The sequence below is a fragment of the Notolepis coatsorum genome (assembly GCF_963971535.1).
Source record: "Notolepis coatsorum genome assembly, chromosome: 1".
NCBI classification, from domain to species: Eukaryota; Metazoa; Chordata; class Actinopteri; order Aulopiformes; family Paralepididae; genus Notolepis; species Notolepis coatsorum.
The window spans coordinates 307,305,546-307,326,845 of NC_140165.1; the positions used below are offsets into that span (position 1 = coordinate 307,305,546).

At 44.7% G+C, this 21,300-nt stretch overlaps 1 protein-coding gene across 1 annotated transcript; it reads right to left on the reverse strand.

The window, feature by feature from the left end:
• Positions 1–1,450: 1,450 nt before the first annotated feature.
• Positions 1,451–13,572, reverse strand: LOC311225774 (extracellular calcium-sensing receptor-like; the record flags this gene model as incomplete). The annotated part of the gene is made up of 9 exons (XM_084311168.1): positions 1,451–2,346; positions 3,371–3,494; positions 4,261–4,485; positions 4,914–5,447; positions 7,478–7,669; positions 8,234–8,320; positions 9,103–9,391; positions 11,066–11,242; positions 13,469–13,572. 9 exons carry the CDS (start codon positions 13,570–13,572, stop codon positions 1,451–1,453), a joined length of 2,628 nt encoding a protein of 875 aa, XP_084167294.1.
• Between the last annotated feature and the right edge of the window lie 7,728 nt (positions 13,573–21,300).

The following is a 21,300-nucleotide window of genomic DNA, read 5'->3' on the forward strand; positions in this document are numbered from 1 at the left end:
CATTAGGAAGGATGGGGTGACGGGACTCCCCTCCCCCTTGATGTGGGCTTACGGGTCCTCAGGGGGTGCATCTGTCGGGCCTCGCGTCCGCTCTACCCCATATCTCGGTATGGCTTAAGAGCGGGACGTGATGCCAATACGAAAAATAACGACAGGTTATGAATATAACCTAGTTATATGAGTACTGGCTAAGCGTCCCGCTCTTAGTGTGCCCTGAGTTCCCTTGGGGAAACTTTTCTTTGGAAATGATTTTTTCTGAGGAAGAGTGAGTGGTGGCCATGCCCAGTACTAATATAGTACGCCACTAAAGGGGCGGGGCCTGGCAGGTGATGGGTGTATTTTGGTTTTATTCGTTGATGGAGTACAATAGGTACATGAGATGAGGTATATCTCGGTATGGCTTAAGAGCGGGACGTTTAGCCAATACTCATATAACTAGGTTATATACATAACCTGTCGTCAAGAAGAAACATCACAATAAGTCAAGAACAAAACGAAAACACCATAAAGTCCAACTTTTTTTTTAATAAATGCAAAATAAATGCAACACTCCCAGACATACCCCAAGCGAAGGTAAAGAGAAACTCACTAAAACCTAGCAATAGGAAAAAATGCACCACAGGCAATGTGGAGGAGAGAAACCTTAGAAGGGCCATTCAAGGGGGGGATCTCCCTTCTTAGATGTCAAGTGAAAGTGAAAGGTTAACCTTTTGTAGTGTGGTAGTGAAAGGATTAACTGTCTGTAGTGGTAGTGAAAGGATTAACCTTCTGTAGTGTGGTAGTGAAAGGGTTAACCGGTTGTAGTATGGTAGTTAAAGGTTAACCTTCTGTAATGTGGTAGTGAAAGGTTAACCTTCTGTAGTGTGGTAGTGAAAGGGTTAACCTTCTGTATTGTGGTAGTGAAAGGTTACCCATCTGTAGTGTGGCAGTGAAAGGTTAACCTTCTGTATTGTGGTAGTGAAAGGTTAACCATCTGTAGTGTGGTAGTGAAAGGTTAACCTTCTGTAGCGTGGTAGTGAAAGGTTAACCTGTAGTGTGGTAGTGAAAGGTTAACTTTCTGTAGTGTGGTAGTGAAAGGGTTAATGGGCACCATACAAAATTATCGTAAACTCTGGGTTTACGCAGTAAGTGTGACAATTTTCAAATGGTACATTGCTTGACAATAAGTGGCAAATGACATCACTTTATTATAATTCCTTGTTGATGATAGAAAAATGTTGCACACCACACGATTATATATTATATATTTGACTGTTTATTTTCTGGCATATATCATAATAACATCTTCATGTTAGGTATTATGCTAGATATGTAGAATAAAATTAGGTCTCAGTCCACAAGGTTTGGATAAATGTGATTTAAATAAACAAACACACAGAAATCGCATTCAAAGTCATTCTTCAACCACGCTTGTAAATCCTAACATTTCTACGAGTTGATGTATCGCGTATCACTTCTTTCCCATCAGAAGCTGTTTAGTATTCCTCTCTGGCTTCAACAGAATGATGTAACACTTTGGCGCGAACAGACACAGCAACAGGCCAAACCCAGAGGCCAGAATGGCGAACGTCTCCACTGCATCCGCGTAGTTTCCAGGCGAGCTAACGTACGCCGGGACAAAGGCCAGCCACACGGCGCAGAAGATGAGCATGCTGAAGGTGATGAACTTGACCTCGTTGAAGTTCCCCGGCAGCTTGCGGGCCAGAAAGGCAAGGACAAAGCATAGGCAGGCCAGGAAGCCGATGTACCCCAGGACGCACCAGAAGGCCAGGCTGGAGCCCACGCTGCACTCCAGGATGATCTTGGAGTGTTCGTACTGCGTGTTCCTGGAGGGGAAAGGAGGGTCGTCGACGAGCCACGCCACGCAGATGACCACCTGGATCAGAGTGCAGCTGGAGATGATGACCCTCTGCTGCCGGGGCCCCAGCCACTTCATGAGGTTGGCCCCGGGTCTGGTGGCCGTGAAGGCGGCCAGGACCACCAGCGTCTTGCCCAGGATGCAGGAAATGCAGAGGGAGAACGTGATGCCGAACGCGGTGTGCCGCAGCATGCAGGACCAGGGCGTGGGCTCCCCGACGAACACCAGCGCGCACAGGAAACACAGGGTGAGGGAGAGCAGGACGAAGAAGCTCAGCTCGGAGTTGTTCACGCGGACGATGGGCGTGTGTCGGTGACGTAGGAAGACGGCGAGGACGGCGGCGGTGAGGCAGGCGCCCACCACGGCGGTGACCGTCAGGGCTATGCCCAAGGCGTCGTAGGCCAAGAACTCCACCTTCTTGGGGATGCACACTGTTCCCTGTATGTTTGACCAGAAGTCTTCAGGGCAAGCTGTGCAGTCTATGGAATCTAACGAGTGGGCGAAATAAGAGTGATATTAGTTTTAAATTAATTATATCAGATCGTACGTGTGAACGCGATAACTTGAATAGCTTTCATTCAAATATAAAAAAAATGGGTGGTGCACATCCATGACCCCTAGATGATGAACCCTTTTAATTTAGCTGACCCCATAACCTTTACCCTAGCACCACCATCAGGCCAAACTGTACATTTTCGAATAAGTGTATCTCAAATAACTTTCATTAGTATTTTTTTTTTATTGCTGTACATATTCATGATCTCAAATAAGTATCTCAAATAACATTCATTTGTATTTTTTCCAATTTGCTGTACACATTCATGATCTCTAGAGGATGATGCCTATTGATTTTGGCGACGCCATGACCTTTCCTAATGCCAAACCATCAATTTTCAAACAAGTTTATTTCCGTATCCGTTAGTCATACAGTGAAACTTACATACAGAGATGTGTAACTACTTCTCAATGGCTCGGATAAGGGTCATGGTCAAAAGGTGGCCAGCAACAGCACATGTCAAGTTTAGTTCCTTCAAATGCAAATGTTAACTACTAACGAGTTGGTCGCAGTCAACCAGCACCTGCTAACGGGTCTGACCCTTTAGCTCAGTTGGTCAGTGCGGCCGCTTGTGGATCCTATGGTGGGATCTCACTGCCCTGTGAATCTGTATTCAGGTCAGGTTCATGTAGCAATGAGGGTGGGATCTCAGTGCCTTAACCCTGAGAAAAAGTGTGCGCATGGATGAAAGAACGTGCGAGAACGCACTTCTCAGAGGAGAGGATGACTGTAAACTACTAACAAGTCGGTCGCAGTCAACCAGCCCCTGCTAACAGGTCACACCTTTTAGCTCAGCTGGCCAGTGTGGTCGCCTGTGGATCCTACTGTATGGTCCCAGGTTTAAATCCACTCGGTTTCTCAAATAATTATGGTTAATGCCATCTGGCACGGTGAATTTGACTATTGCCATTTTTGGCGGTGAACATTTAAAATCGTTTAAACCCTTCTCCTTTTACCTGTCTCATTGCTAATTTTGCCGCTGTCACATGGTACACAATCAAAGCAGCACACAGGCTCCCCACGACGGACAGCCTTCCTGGATCCTGGACCACAGCTGGCACTGCACACGGACACCAGCACCTGGAGAGACACAGACAGACACAGGAGGGTATATAGCCTACAGAGCACAGTCATGACAACCACACCAGTGGTGTGCACAGATAGGGCCAAAGGGGGGCTTGAGCCCCTGCCCTTTTGCCCCAAGTGCCCCCCCCCCCAAAAGTGCCCTTTTTGTAGCTAGAGCCCCTGCCCCCCAAATTGTCTGTGCACAATTGGACCACACTCATGCTTCATCATGTCTTCATGATATCTGTATTCAGTGTGATAAACTGTCGAACCTTTATCCCGAAGGAAGCGGCGGTCGTATTGGAGGATTAAGAAAAGAGGGCGTGCTTGAGATAGGTCCATTGAATTATGTACCCCTGATTATGGCTTATGGCTAATGATCACTGTGGAAGTATTGCTGTTTAAATTATTATATATTTTTTAGATGTAGCCCCATTGCAATGGCTTTGCCAATACATTAATACATTAATTCAAAATAAATCCCGATAGAATGTGAATCATCATATCATGAGCCTTTTACGATTGTGCTACTGTAACCCCTTACAAAGAAGCCTTTACCATTTCTAGTACAGTACACGTATGTGGGAATACAAAAAAAAACTGCCTAATCAAGATCATATGATGACAAACATTTACATGTGGGGCAAATGTAATGAAGATCTTGCAGGAATTTAAGCATGAATCCAGATTGCCCCTCCCACCGGACTCACCTCCACTTCACCCTACAGAACTTCAACAGCTGGCCCCTGATGGAGGTAAACACACAGTGTGAGCAGCTTGCCTGGCTCCGGTGCCCCGCCCACACGATCCTCTCCTCCTGGATCACCAGCTCCTGCCCGGCACCCTTGGTCCCGTCAAACATCCCCACGTTGATGAACTCGATGTTCCCCCTGCTGCCTCTCTGCCAGTTGATGATGTCATAGTAAGGCACGGAGTCTCCCTTCAGGTCAAAGTTCACCTCGTCGCCGCCCATGCTGAATGCCACCTCCTGGAGATAGTGCTGGAGCTGGGAAACAACATAAAGAATATAAAGTGGCAACCTTTTTTGTAAACCCTGAATTTGAAACTGAAATTCACAATATAGGCCCTTTTCACGGTGGCTATTTTGGCTTGTTCATACTTCACTGTTCATTATTTTTGGACATTACTGCTCAATTGCACAGCCCTGGCCTATTTTATAATTCTATTCTATTGTACTTCTTATTTTAATTTAGTTTATATTCCATTTAATCTTATTCTACCCTTTATTGTATTCTACCGTAATTGTCTGTCCGTTAATGTCGCACCAAGTGACCAAATCAAATTCCTTGTGCGTGAAAACTACTTGGCAATAAAGACCTTTCTGATTCTGATTCTGATGCCATCGCAGGGTAAACACAGGTGTAGTTTTAAAAAAAGGGCGGCTTAAAGATGGTAATTTGGTAAGGGTCATACCTGCCACGGATGAATGTTGTCGCTCTGAGCACACGAGTTGTTCGGGAAGGGCCCTCTGCCTGGTCGACACGAGAGGAGGTTGTGCAAAGAGTGCGCGATGGCGTATACAGCCTTGTATACATTATAGGCCACCCTGGGGCTGGACGTGTTCATATAGGCCGCGTGTTGCTCCAAGAGAGACTCCCGCCCTGAGCAGCGAGGCAGTGGGGAGTCGAAGGACACAGAGGGCGAGCAGCCGTACAGAGCCCCCCACAGCTCCTGCACCAGGGGGTTAGAGGGGTACCGCGGGGGGTCCACGGTCCGCAGGTAGTCCCTGAGCCGCGGGATGCGACCCCGCTTGATGCCGAAGCCGACGGTGCCTCCCAGGTAGGGGTAGAACTCGCTCCCCGTGAAGACGGAGGCCGTGACCCAGGCCTCGCTGGCCACCCACTGGATCCCCGTGATGTTCTGCTCCATGTAGTCCCTCAGGAAGGGCGTCATCTCCCCCTCGGCTGAGAACACCACGACCACCTTCGCCCCGGAGCGGCGCATCACCTTCACGGCGCGAGAGAGAGAGAGCAAGGAGAGATTAGAGAATTAATATAATTAATATGAAGGGAAGAGGCAGTTAACCATCATACAATGCTATACTCGACTATATATAAAAAGTATATAGAAACTAGATAGAAATTGTATGGAAAGTATATTATGTAATGTAAAAGTATATTCTATAATATGACAAATATGAAAACTGCTCTCTGTGTGCGACATATTTCTATCATTATTTTAAAGACTCTTCCTTCCTCTGTGTTACAGTACAATGCATTATGAATGAAAATAGGTAATGCCAGCATACATACTCCAAGCCACAAGAGTTTAATAATGGCAGCTAGTGTTTCGATCCTGCTCGTATCAGGTCAAAATGAAGCTCCAAGTACAGTAGGATGGAAAACGTTGTCAGTGTGTGCTGGCGTTACCTTACCGATTCCTGACACGGTGGAAAGCAAGTAATAATAACATGTTCTCTCCACTTCCTGACACGGTGGAAAGCAAGTAATAATAACATGTTCTCTCCACTTCCTGACACGGTGGAAAGCAAGTAATAATAACATGTTCTCTCCACTTCCTGACACGGTGGAAAGCAAGTAATAATAACATGTTCTCTCCACTTCCTGACACGGTGGAAAGCAAGACGGGATGGGTTAATCGCAGATACGCATTGTATGCATGGTTCGCATGTGTGCCAAATGGTGACCTCGGAGCAGGTCCTAAATTATATTATTATTATTTATTAAGTATAATAACATGTTCTCTCCACTTCCTGACACGGTGGAATGAATGAATGAATGAATGAATGAATGAATGAATGAATGAATGAATGAATGAATGAATGAATGAATGAATGAATGAATGAAATGAATGAATGAATGAATGAATGGATGAATGAATGAATGAATGAATGAACACTTTATTTAACAGATTGCAGAATGGGTACAATACAGTACGGCTCAATACACACAATTGTTAAGGGGATGCAGACCAGAGAAAGACGTTTGTCTTGTTTACATCAGGGTCCCCCATTTTCAATTCATAATGAAAAGCAAGTAAAGGTTGAGCTGAGTTGAGTTTATTTTTATCTCGAACAATCAACCATATAAAAAACACAATAAAAAGGATGAACTAAAGAAAAAAATATAAAATCTTACATTCTTCATTAAATAATAAAGAAATTAGTTCGAGAAGGAGCAGAAGGAAACAAATGCTTATCTAGTCACGCCCCTTCCTCACAATATCATCAGTGATGGGCAAGCTACTTGGAAAATGTAGTAAGCTACACTACAAGTTACTCTCGATTAAATATAGCTCAACTACAATGGAAGCTATCCCCAGATAAATGTAGCAAGCTACACTACAAGAACATGGCAAAAATAGCTAACTACATCGGCACTACTTTTAATTTATATTTTTTTTACTTCATGATCAAGTTTCCACCAAACAAATAGGCAGGCAAAAAAAAGGTTCAGTTTGATTGTTTATTATAAAACTGAAACAAGCCCTCGGTCTGGCTTTTTGTTCTCAAGTTAGTGCTGGACGTGTGGGAAGTTGAGAGCAGCTTCGTTTTTGGCTGACACAATAAACACCTAAACACATATGTTTTAGACGTTTTTTCAGTCAAACTCATAAATTTTTCCAGATAGGGCCATGGAGAGGCATTGTTGTTATTGACATCATCTTCATCAATGCCATCAGCCCTGGAAACATTGAATCCCTCTGCCATTTCGCGCGGACTGGTTCATGTAATCTGTTTCATTCATTCAGTGGTCTGTGTTTTGATTTTCACTTCCTGATTTGCGGAGCTGGAGCGGCATGTCCCGCCCTATCCTGCCTCTGATTGGCCTACCCGTAATGTTTTGGCCTAACCTTACCCAATCGTGAGTCGTCATACTCATATCTAAACCAACCTATTTTCTTGCTCATTTTAGTTTCTTCATCTAAGCCATTCCACAGGATTAGGTATTTTAGGTTTAGGCCGCTGAGTGGATCTTATTTAATCACCACAGTGCATTATCACCCGTTCAGTTCACCTGCATGATCTCCAGGGCCCTCTGGCGGTTGTAGAGCAGGGGGATCATCTCTTGGTAGGCGACACACACCTTGGTTCCCCTCAACTCCCTCAGCAGACCCTGGATGGCGAAGCGTCCGTACGCATGGTCCCCGCGCACCAGCCCCACCCACGTCCATCTGAAGTGGAGGAGCAGCTGGGCGATGGCCTTCACCTGCAACACCGTGGTTGACCCAAAATGGCGTCATGGTAAATGGACTGCATTTATATACTGTAGCGCTTTTATCCAAGGTGCTTTACCATTTGTTTGTTCCTCACATTCACGCATTCACTCACACATTCACACACTAATGGCGGAGGCAACCATGCAAGGTGCCAACTGCTCATCGGGAGCAGTTTAGGGGTTACGCATCTGGCTCAAGGACACTTCGACACGCTGCCCGGGAGGGGCAGGAATTGAACCGGGAACCTTTCTGATTACCAGGCGACCGCTCTAGCTCCTGAGTCACTGTCGCACCCCCATCATAGTGTGATTTTAATGACACAGTGATTTTGAACAAAGATGAAGATATTGTGTATTTTAACAAAACAAGACAAACATGTTCTGTTTCTTATGCTGAATTATTATTATTATTTATTTTCTTTTATTTTTTTACACAAGCATCACAACCAGTTGGACAGGTGTCTGGATGTAAATAGGCCTTTGAGAATCTCCAACCACGACTTTGGTAATGACATAATGGTGACTTTATTCAAACCTATAGGTTCAGATTCTCACCTGATAGTCATCATTGGGGATGACTCTGAAGAAGGTGGGATACTTCCTTCTGTCGCTGAGACACGCACAAGACGAGAAATAACTGATCTACGACAGAGGAAAAGGACTTATCACTTTAAGAAGCACTTCTTAAAACAAGAAATGCCATGCTGAGTATTCACTACCACACTACTGAAGGTTAACCCTTTCACTACATAAGGCCCTTTCACTACCACACTACATAATGTTAACCCTTTCACTACCACACCACTGAAAGTTAATCCTTTCACTACCACACTACAGAAGGTTAACTCTTTCACTACCACACTACAAAGGGTTAACACTTTCACTACCACACTACAGAAGGTTAACCCTTTCACTACCACACTACAAAGGGTTAACACTTTCACACTACATACGGTTAACCCTTTCACTACCATACTACAGAAGGTTAACCCTTTCACTACCACACAACAAAGGGTTAACACTTTCACACTACATACGGTTAACCCTTTCACTACCATACTACAGAAGGTTAATCCTTTCACTACCACACTACAAAGGGTTAACCCTTTCACTACCACACTACAGAAGGTTAACCCTTTCACTACAACACTAAAGAAGGTTAACGCTTTCACTACCACACTACAGGTTAACCTTTCACTACAACACTAAAGAAGGTTAACGCTTTCACTACTACACTACAGAAGGTTAACCTTTCACTACCACACTACAGAAGGTTAACGCTTTCACTACCACACTACAGAAGGTTAACCCTTTCACTACCACACTACAGAAGGTTAACCTTTCACACATTCATAAAGCCTGGTTTGATATTCCTTTGCCACTGTTCACGTTCTTTCTCCCGGTACAACGAGAACGAGGCATACCATTGGGATTCGGAAAGGCTGCAGGATTCCGGACACCACAATGGACTGAGCGGAACCGGATTCACCGACCACAGCCAGGAGCGGAGAGGCGCCGGAGCACGTGGGAGAGTGGGCCTGGCTCGGCCCGTTCAGCACGGCCAGCGCCGCCCTCTGGCCCGTCAGGGGATAGGCACACGAGTCAAAGATCTTGTAACCGAGGGTGTGGTTAGGCAAAAGTTGCTCACTCTGGTTGATCTCCTCCACCGCCAGCCTCATGGTCTGAGCCCAGCGGAACGCTCTGGGATCAAACCTACGGTACACACACGCGCGCACACAGACACAGACACACACACACACACACACACACACACACACACACACACACACACACACACACACACACACACACACACACACACACACACACACACACACACACACACACACACATTTCGGCAAAACAGAGAGAGGAAAGAAGGGGGTAGAATGAGAGGAAAGTATTTTTTTCAGTTGGTTTGTTCAACATTAGTTGTACTCGTGCTTTGATATGGCCTGACATACTTAGTAGTGATGGGAATTCCATCTTTTTTTAGGGAGTCGGTTAATTTTGCTCGGCTCACTAAAAAAGAGCCTGCTCTTTCTTTGTCCCTTAAATACATTTATTACCAAAGATTATGTAAAATGATGTGTAAAAAAAGAAAAAAAAACATATATTAGTTAGTTAGTTACCAAATTGTTGTCTTTCAGCAGAGTCTTTTTCATTTCAATCTCCTCCCCACCTACCAAAAGGCTTTTTTGGCAGGCTGTCGTTGTTGATAACAATCTGACTCCCCTCACTACTTTGAAGGACTCTATCGCAGAGTTGTTTACTTTGCACACACCTGCAACTGTCACCGAGCCTTTTTTAACTGTGATTTGTCTGTTCTGCCTCATGTATTACACATACCTTATGTCATTTCATTTGGTTGTTTGTTTGACGAGTCTTTTAATTATTCCCCTTATCTCTCTGTGATGTATGTATCGTCTGTCTCTCTCTTCCCTGTTACCCATGGAGAGGCCCTTTTGTCCTCTCGCCAGGCTGTCATTGTAAATCTAAGCTGCTTGGTTAAATAAATGTTGAACACTGCACACAACATCCACATGCACACACTCACTTTAAACATTACACCATATTTTAGCTATTTATTCTTCCAAATTTCCAAACTCTATTTAATTCTTTTGCATTTTGTACATTTGAGTTGGGTATATTCTATATTTTGTATAGTGTTTGGTGTTTACTCTTTAACTTTTAAACTTTTTTTTACTGTATGAAGCACAATATCAGGAGGCTCATACAGAACCAAGCATTTCACTGTAATGTACATGTACCTTGTATGTGATGAATAAAACAAAACTTGAACTTGAATAAAGAATATCTTAATATCAATCAGCAGTTAATATCAGTTTCCATAGAAGACAATATGAAACAGCCACATGGAAACAACGTGTATGGCAGGCTGTGGTTAATGCGACAAAAGCAGTGCTGTAGAATCTGTCACAGTGATTTGAATTCCCTCCCAGTCAATCGTCCTGTGTGTTATGATTATTTCCCTTACCTCTGTGATGTATATGTACCATCTGTCTCTTTTCTATTTTATTAATTTATAAAAAAAATTGTCCTCTTTCCCTGTTACCCTTCAAGGGGACCTTTCATCCTCTCACCAGGCCGTCATTGAAAATAAGAATTTGTTCTTAATTGACCTGCCTGGTTAAATAAAGGTTAAATAAAGGTTAAATAAAATGAATACAAATGACAGGCCTTGTTTGATCAAAGTTGAATAAAGAATATCAGGAATATCAAGCATCAGTTCATATCAGTTTCCATAGAAGACAATAAACAACCACATCGATGCAGGCCGTGGGTTTTTCGAGACGAATGCAGTTCCGTAGAATCACAGTGATTTTAAATCCCCCCCCGTCGTTCCATAAACTACCTAAATCTCACCCGTTGCACCTGACGGCTGGGGGTCTGTAGGTGTAGTGGCGGTCCGGCATCTCCTGGTTGTAGTGGAGGGGGAAGATCCCCCCGATGACATAGTCACCTTCAGCCACGAAGCCGGGTTCGAAGCTGCTCTGCAGTGAGCACACTTCGGCAGGAGACGGCGACAGGTCAGAGGCCTGGCTGTGGGTATCAAGGAGGGTGTGAGTCAAGGAGAGGGCACAGGCAGGGTACACTAGATGGAGTAAGTACAGAGGGGTCATTTTGTTACACCGCCCATCCCCAGACAGAGCAGGAGGAGGTCGAGAGGGAAGTTATATGTGTTGCCAGCTCCACCCTGCATCTCATTACTCACACAGAGCGCCACTGGATTGGATGTTGTTTTAACGTTCATGATTGAATAATTAGATAGAAGTGAATGAAGTAATTGGGGTCACTGATACTTATAGTAATGTAGAATTTACTGTACTAAAAACAAATACATTGTATCAAATGTGGATTCAAGTATATTTCCACTCATATGATCGTGATAGAATTAAATCAGTTTTGCGATAGTACTATACTATCTATTAGCGATAGTACTACTGTATACTATCTGTAGGAGCCATTAACTCATTCCCCGCCAACAACGATTATACTCGTTATTGGGTGGCATCCTTTGAACGACAACGAGTATACTCGTTATTTTATCGCTTTTAGTTTTTTTCGATTTTAATATTTTATTCAATGTCAGGGACCCGTATGTTGCTGTTAGAAGGCATACTGCGAACCCGAGGCTGCAGTACCGGCCAGATCCTCCCAGGTGGCAGTATCGAGAGTGCAGTAAACCCTGTTCCAGACCCTGTGTTACACTCAAATGTCTCCGGGCGCAGTTTTCTGGGTCAGGCGAGTCGAGCGGTTCTCGCGATTGCATTGAAGCATGTCAAATGCCCCCAATCCATATGTTGTGGTGGGTTATGTCGTAGACCAGATGGAGATCAGATGGACCAGATGGCGATCAAACAATTGGAATATTATTTTTGGAATACTCCCGATCACAGGTAAGGACTATCAGATGTACATTTTTGCTTGATCGTGGAATGTTTTTATACCGATCCAGCTGATCAGCGTTTTTAGTGTTCAATACGAATGCCGTTACTGGCAATCAAAGAATGAGAAACGACCCCCCCCCCCCCCATACATCCATGCATTCATGCTGAAACATAATACCTATTAGTATAGTAGTGTGTCCAGGCAAGAATCGCCAAAGCTTATAGTAGAATTCATGTATAACGCTATAACTCAGCCTTTCGGGAATGACCCCAGACCACTCTGAAATTATAACGATTTTTTGCATCTTGGCCGGAAGAAAGTCACTGTCAAATGAGCATAGTATTGTCCCCATAGCTATAATACAGAATATAGATATAGCTCTACAAACAAGGTGACGCACTCCTATCTTTAAAGAGTGGCATAGCTACAACGGGACCCGGCTAATGGCTGGCGCCCAATGTGTTAAGATGGTGGCATATTATTTATAGTATTATTATTGGACACCTGGTGGCGGGCTTTAGATTGACAGCACTGGGTGTGTATTTAGAGGGTCACAGGTGCAGTGATGAGCCAGGACACAGGTAGTGAGGAGCCACACCGTTCTTACCAGCAGCCAGAAGCAGACAGAGACAGAGAGAAAAACTGAGAATCACTACAGAACCTACTGGCATTATGAATGTTCAGTGCAACATGATCACAGTGCTACTGGTGAGGCCTGGTGAGGCCTGCACTGCACCCTGGATCCTATTCAACTTGTTTGAGCCCTCTACTGCTTCCATCCATCTGCTCTGAGCCCTGCATGGCATCTATCCCTCTGCCCTGAGGCTTGCACTACAGCCCTGAAGCCTGTTCAGCCTGCATTGAGCTCTGCATGTCATCCATCTATCTGCCCTGAGCCCCGCACTGCATCTATCCATCTGCCCTGAGGCTTGCACTACAGCCTGTGCAGCTTGTGTGAGCCCTCTATTGCTTCCATCCATCTGCTCTGAGCAGCTCTGGTCTGCTGTGACAATGAAATCAATTTTGTTTTTGCTCTGCTTGCTAATCCACTGTGACGATGGGGAAGTTTGGAGGTGTACAGCAAGCGAGTCAGGCCAGGGGCGGTTGGAATGCCCCACGGGCCCTGAGGCGAGATTGACAGCTCGGGCACCCCCCCCCACACACACACCACCCATGCACCCGGGACAGCAAAGCCAGCTACGGGGCAGTTTTAAACCCGCTTGTGTTGTTGTATGGTAATGTGCCTCAGAAAAATAACGGTTGCCTTTTTCATTAATTGGGAAAGGGCCTCTGGGTTTACAAGACCCTGTAACTATGATATACCGTTTTATATCAGCTGAAACATTTTCATCAAAAAAGCCCCGGTCTGTGGGGTACTGCTGAAGTGGCTCGTTCTCGTTGTCCAAGTCCAACTCATCTTGCTGCTCCTGTTCCGATTCTGCATTGGAATTAGTGTCCGACTCCGCCGGTGCCACCTCCATTTCCTTCTCATTGTCATCGTCAGGCAGGTCAGCAGAACTTGGCTCTTGGGTCGAGCTTGGTGTGTTGACTGTCACTGTGACTGAACTGCTTGGCTGTTCTGAATCTGACTGGTTATGCCTGCAAAGTGCAAACAAAGGCCGATAAATGATCTCTAAAAACCAAGTATGTTATTTACATTAATAAGCGCCATGGCTGCCGGGCCGGCGCTGCCCTAATAGATGTATAAATATAAGTTTATGGTAAACTGTAATCTCATTATCTGTCAAACAGTCCAAGGTTACCTGCTGCTGCATGGTAGTTGACACACCGCGGCTGAAGGCAGTGTCCGTGCCGGGCATGTTGTCGGTGATCAGGTGGTGTTGAAGGGCTTGTTGTTGTTGGGGATGGGGGGTCAGGAGGAGGAGGAACGTCGGCACCAGGTTGTTTCCCTGTTACTTTTATAACAAATGCGTCTAATTTACGTAGCTTTGCGTTCTTCTCGTCCCGTTCTTTTTTGTCGGTTCTTTTTTGTCGGTTCTTTTTTGACGGCCACATTTATGTTTGTAAGGCTTAGTCATGGTTGCGGAATATGGATCATTCACTCACTGATGATTTCACTCGCTGTAAGAGACAGACCTGTCTGCTGTTCGTTTTCCGCGCCAGGTAAATTGTCTCATGACGCAATGACGCATTGATTGCTGGGTAATGTTGTTGTCCTCCAGTAACAAGTCAGATTTTGCACTGGAGGCACAACAGGAGAGACAACATTTCCCAGCAATCATCATTCTTTAATTTATTTTAGGCTACAATCGGGAAGAATAGGAGGGCCCGGGGAAACAAGAGACATAGATACACACCACCACCAGTTTGATTTAATACTTTAATAGTTTGTCAAACACCGCCACGCGCGTTTGGCGCATGGCGCAATGCAGTCTGTCGATCCAGTCCCACGAACGGGAACTCCATTCAGTCCATTCATTTGATCACTTCAAAAGACTCAGGAACCAGACTCAGGAAAAGATCAGGATAGCTAAGAGAGAATACTTTGCAGATACCATCACAGAGAACAGCAATGACCCGACTAAACTGTGGAAAGCCCTCAAGCAGCTAGGCTGTGGGGGCGATGCCAAGTGAAGGTCTACTGAGTCCAACATAGGCCTGTCCACAGACAAGGGAATGGAGTTTGATAAAAAAAAGTATGTAGCCACAATCTTTAATAACTTCTTTACATCAGTAGCAGGTAAGCTTGTCTCCAACCTACCTCCCAAGACAGAACAGTTTGGTGAAGACTTTGTCTCCAACTACTACTATAGCCAACGAGGGGTCAAGGCAAACTCATTCTCCTTAAGCAAGGTGTCAGTAGTCAAAGTGGCTGCGATGCTGGGTGAGCTTAAAGTCAAGAAGGCCACAGGTGTAGATGGCATCAGTGCCAGGTTTCTGAGGGATGCAGCCGGAGTTATAGCTCCATCAGTAACCCATATTATTAACCTCTCCCTGGGCCTAGGCAAGGTCCCCACCAACTTCAAGAATGCCAAAGTCATCCCTATATATAAAAAAGGGAGCAAATCTAACCAGTCTCAATTTTATCTATCCAAAGTCCTAGAGAAGAACAAGTCCAGGAATATGCAAGCAGCCATGGCCTGCTGTACGATCTCCAATCCGGCTTTAGGAAGTCCTACTCTACTGACACATGTCGTCTTTATCTTACAGACATTATCAGGAGGGAGATAGATTCAGGTAAGCTGTGTAGGCTAGTTCTTCTGGACCTGCAGAAGGCTTTCGACACAGTGAACCACAACCTACTGCTCTCCAAGCTTAAGGCCTTGGGTGTGACCGAGACAGTGGTCAGATGGTTCTCTTCCTACCTTTCTGATAGGGTCCAGCAGGTTGAGGTCAGTGGCACTATGTCAGATGCCAAGCCCATAGTATGTGGGGTCCCACAAGGAAGCGTGCTAGGGCCACTCCTTTTTTTACTGTACATAAATGACATGTCAGCAGCATGCTCATGTAACTTGTTTTTATTTGCAGTCGACTCATCCCTGCTAGTCTCACACAAGGATCAGATCACACTAAACAGCTGCTAGGAGAAGAACTCGCAGGAGTCAGCAGTTGGCTTTCGGACAGCATGCAAAACACCTAGGTAAGACAGAGGCAGTATTATTGGGCTCCAAGCCCAAGCTCAGGAAAGCACGGGAGTTCAATATCCAGTTAGGGATATTGCAAAAAAAAAAAACAGCAAAAAACAGTGAAGTATCTAGGCTGCATGTGAGACGGGAGTCTAGATGGGGAGTCTATGGCCTCCCAAGTACTGGGCAAAGTCAACGCCTGCACCAGGTACCTAGCTAGTTAAGCCAACTCCTTGGCAGATATAGTCTCAGGCTACTAGCAATAGCCTAGTACTCTGCCACTTTGATTATGGTAACATGTCTTGGTTCGAGGGCCTGACAGGGATCATAAAAAAGCTTCAGGTTTCCCAAAATAAGTTGGTAAGGGTGGTAATGGGTCTTGGCCCCCACACCCACATAGGGAGGAGTCACTTCCAGGAGCTAAACTGGCTTCCTGTGGAGGCCAGAGTTACTCAGCTCAGATTCAACGTATTGCACAATATTATCAACCAAAGGTCCCCTAGATACCTTCAGAACTACTTCACCCCGGTCAGTTAATCCCACAACCACAAAACTAGAGCAAGCATAGCCAACCTTAAGCCTGCTTCTTTCCATTTCAAACTAGGCCAATGCTCCCTTGCTTTTTCTGGAGCCCAGGATTAGAACAAGCTGCCTATCCCCATCAATCAGAGCTTGTGGCTCATGGACAGAGTAGAGGAATAGCCCCCTATACTAAGAATGGAATTCCAACTGTTTTTAGTTATTGTGTGATATACAATTTTAGCTATAGGTTAGTTTTCTAATGCTTTAAGTATGTGTTTTGTGTCACTGTCATGTTCGTTTTTGTTGTGGCCTAACAGCCCTGAGACCATGACGGAAATAAGGGTCTTACTCTTTCTCATGTTATCCTTTGGATCCTTGTTGTGTGTTTTTAATCCATCAATCAAATTAAATTAAATTAAATCAATGGAATGTTCATCATTACAACTGCAACTTCAATGCAATAAATACACCTACACCTGGAATTACGACTGGATATCCATCTTTGTTAGTTTCTGTGTCTACTGTGTAGGATCACTCCTATACCTACACCGCACACGTAAAAAAAAGTCTGTCAAACCTCCTTCTACCACCTGAGGAACATCTCCAAACTCAGACCCTCACTCTCCCAGTCTGACGCCGAAAAACTGGTCCATGCATTTGTCAGTTCTCGCATCGCAAAATTGATATTCTGGAAGGTTTTATACAGGATACACATGTGGCTATCAGAAGTGGAACAGCAAATACATGTCACTGTTGAAAAGGAGCCACAAACACATGTCACTGCTGAAGGTGAAAGACTGAGTGTCTGGTGTCTGAGTGTTTTAAATTCTGATGATATTGGACCTCATGATAGTGTATAAAATATTTCAAAATCTAAATCCACACACAAATCCACTGCATCAAAAGCATCTTCAACATCATCTGCTTGCATTATAGCTCCGGCTGAAAAGGCTGCTCTCATGGAACAGGCCTTAGACAAAAAACAAACTGGAGGCACAACCAGAACAACTCAGAATGCAACAGGAAAAGCAGGAAAAGGAGCAATTAAAAATGGAGACTCAGCTGGCAGCAGCAAAAGCCCATGTACTGGAAACAATGGGATCAAGGAACAGTTCAAGAGTGTCAAGTGGGAGGAACTCAGATTTGCAAAAAGGAGCTGCTGCTCAAAAGGAAACAACTACATCAAATCCATACTTACCTGATCAAACCCAACAAAAATGAAAGGTATCAATGTAAACAAAGCCTCCCTCCCTGCCACCGGTTGTGAGGCCTAAACAACCATTTTATGAAATCTGCCAAAGCCCATATGACTCCTAATGCAATACTCTCGCCTCAGGCAAAAAGTTCAAACTGAAAATATACAGTGTAACTGAGGGGTACAATTCCCTGACTGTATTACTAGATATGATACTTACTACCACTACCTTTGTACTTAATATTCGGCCACCCAGTACACGGCATAAATATATTATCATGAACACTCTCACGTAGATGAAACGGATCCAACACAAATGTACGAATTAGAAACAGGTCTTTATTTCCTACACAGCGATGGTGTGTAGAATAAACACTTAATCACTTAATTACATTTATGAATTGAAATAGTATGCACTTTTATGGCAAGGAGTATTCGTCGGTATATCAATAGATAATGTCCAATCTCTGAAGGCGCAGGTGGTAAATATACGACCTGGAATAGTTAAGGAATAACAGCAATGATACTTTAATGATTATAGGCTGGATACACTAGAGGGGGTTAATCCGGTCGCTTGTAAGCCGACAGGAGTAGGAGGGGGGGGGGGTAGAATCCCGCTGCCTCGTCCGGCCAAGGGTATCCCAGGTGAACCCACTGTAGTGCCGTTCAATGCGCCGGCGATCCTTGGACCACAGATGAAAGCAGGTGGACTCTTTGTGGGCCGGCTCTCTCCGGTCCACGGGGGAGAGATGTGGAGAGACCTCGTCTTGCAGAGCGTCTCCTCACCTTGCGTCCTCTCCAGAGGGGGGGGTTCCAACACACGGTAGTGTCGGGGGTCTTTATCCATAGAATAATCAAAGTATCCAAAGCATAATCCGTGCCTGGGAAGGCGGGCTGTCGTCGGTAGAATAATCCGGTATACAGGTCCACTCGCTCGTCGGCTCTGGGGCTCCTCGGGTGCAGCTTCACATAGGGTCAACCACCCTGGGTAAGCAGCCAGTTCTCTGCCCGAAACGATGGGGTACTGACTACGGTAGTATTCTCACCGCACGAAGCACTATATATTAACAGACTATTATTAGCTTAATAGACTACGTCCAACTCGACGATATAGTGCCAAATATGACTATTCAAATATTAATATACACGATGTCTCAATACCGATGGTAGGCCGAACTTGGCCTTATTCCCACACGTGGCATCGCGGGGAGGCTTTACGTCTGTGACTCTATTGGAGGGTAAGAAACTGGACTGAAAAGAAAGTCCTACTTTAGTAGCGCAGTATATATACGCACTATGAACAAATAGTCCCATTAGTGGTGCGGTAGCCAAATTCCTACGCGGAACTAGGACTTGTTCGTACATGTCGAGCGGTACGTTTGAACTGGGTCTGAGGGGTATGGCAGCCTGGCACCAAGGTCTCGACCAATAGTAGAATGGAGACTATTATGGGATGTTCAGTAGGCTAGAATGGATATTCAATGCATATTGTACAAGGAATATACAAGGGATATCAGGGAATATTAGAGAATATACAAATACAATTAAATATATATATATAAATAAATATATATATTCGGTTTAATCTGGCCCTTCACAACATACAGGTTCATGTGAAAAAAGATGTTCGAGGTCATGTCATTCATACTACATGCTACAAAGACAGAATGACATAACTGCTTTGCTGGTTAAGCTAAATCTGTATTCTACTTTACCACCAAGAGACATTCCGGTTTATGATGGTGATCCATTACAATATGAAGGGTTTATCAGTGCATTTGACGGAGGAGTGGAGAAAAGGACTGACAATTACAGTGACTGCTTACACTTTCTAGAACAATATACAAGAGGGCATCCAAAAAACATGGTCCGCAGCTGCCAACATCTGCCTCCACCACAGGGCTATCAAAGGGCAAGTCATCTGCTCAAAGAACATTTTGGGAATGAGCACAAAATTGCAACTGCATATATGGAAAAGGCTTTTGCCTGGGCAGCAATCAAACAGGAGGATGTAAAAGGATTGCAGGCATTCCTTCTCTTCCTCAGAGGCTGTTGCAATGGAAAATGTAGCCTTATGAAGCTGCCATACAAGCTCAGAAAGATGGAGGAACAGGGCATGTGAGCTACAGGAGCATGGACATCGTGCCATGTTCTCAGACCTGGTACATTTCACAGAGAGACAGGTGAAAATACTGTCCCGACTCGCTTTTTGGAAACATCCAGGATGCTAAACACACTTCAACTGTCAAAACCTCAACCATCATTAAACCAAGAGAAAGGTCAAGTCGAAGATGGCGAGCCAAGCCCAGTGAGACTGGGGACAGCCGTAGAAGCGGTGTGGCCAACCGTAGGACCTGTCCTCAGAGAACATCTGACCAGTTCGACTACCTCTCTCCGAACAGATTAGATAGGAAAATACTAAATGCGCTACAGAAATAAATAAAAAATTACAGATGCTTCAACCAAAACATTAATTACAAAAAAATAAAAGAAACTCAAAGAGGGATACATTAACACTTTCTCTGCCAAGGACGCCTAAACTCGTCATTCCCCGCCATGCTAATTCTGCCAATGACGCCGTAACACGTCATTGAGATCAATATTACAAAAATCTGTGATCGTAATCATATTTCTCCCCCGGAGACTTGAGATCTACTGTTGGTTCAAGAGCGCCATCTGGTGGCCGATCGGCGGATCGCCCAAACCGGAAACCGGGAAAGGAAGCTGGTGCTCATTCCAATTCGGTCCGATCACTCGCTAATAGTCCCGGGACTCGAGCTAGACACAATGGATAGCAATCCGTTACCAATAACTTGATAAACAACATGATTTGGACGTATATACTATTATACAACCTGGAGATGGATCGCATATTTCAACATCCCATAATAGGAATATTTTTGCTCCACGCTCATCGCCCAACGCTACGAGGAAGCTACGGTGAGTTTCATCGTTTTTTTTAACGTGTTCGATACAAACTGCTCTAATGATCATATCACCCACACTAGATCAATCATCTAACGTTGGCCACGGAATTATAAACGACCCCCCCCCCCCATCCGGTCAACATCAGATGATAAGTAGTAACTTCTAGAAGCACGTCCATTTGAAATTTTTTATCTCGCGCCGATCGCTATCAAACTGTATACAATCATCAATATAATACATTTAGGGCTATAAATCACGTTCTGCAGAAAGCTGCAGAAAGCGATAAAAACATTTATACTTTAGACCGTATTTTAGTATGAATATGTGAATGAAAAAGTATAACGTTGCTACACCCTGAACAATAGATACTTGATGTTGAATGGGCCATAGTAATGTCAATTTAGCAATACAATTTAAAAAGTTATAGCCCTGCAAAGAAGGGGAACTTCTCCATAGACAAATAGAGCTGGCAGAGGATGGTATAATGATGTACATAAGCCTGGCGAAGAAAGTGTTAAATGTGATGTTAATCATCCTGTGACTTCTGCTGTAATATGCGATCTCTGCGATTATGGTTTGCAGATGGCTACTAATTTCTTGAAATTGAGTGGTGATTTGACCAAGACCGGTTAACAGTTTATTTTCAAAAGCTCTCCTTCTTCTCTCTTTTTGCCTTCTCCAGCGCTCCTGATCTGGCCTCATCATCAGTGACTACAACGCAGCGATCCGCCTCGCCGAATGGGCTTCATAGAAGGACGTACATCCTGATGTGTCCTGGCGGGTGTGGTTATCAACGGTGCTGGGCAGGGCTGTGGAGGGACCAGGCTGCTCCTCAGTGACCTCTGGAGAAACAGAACCAGGCGTCTCCTCAGAGAAGCGGGGTACTTGAACAGAGGATGTGTTACTGGGAATAGAGGGGTCGTGCCTGGTGGTGCTTTCCCAACCCCACAGTTGCCAAATACGTCATCCATTATCTG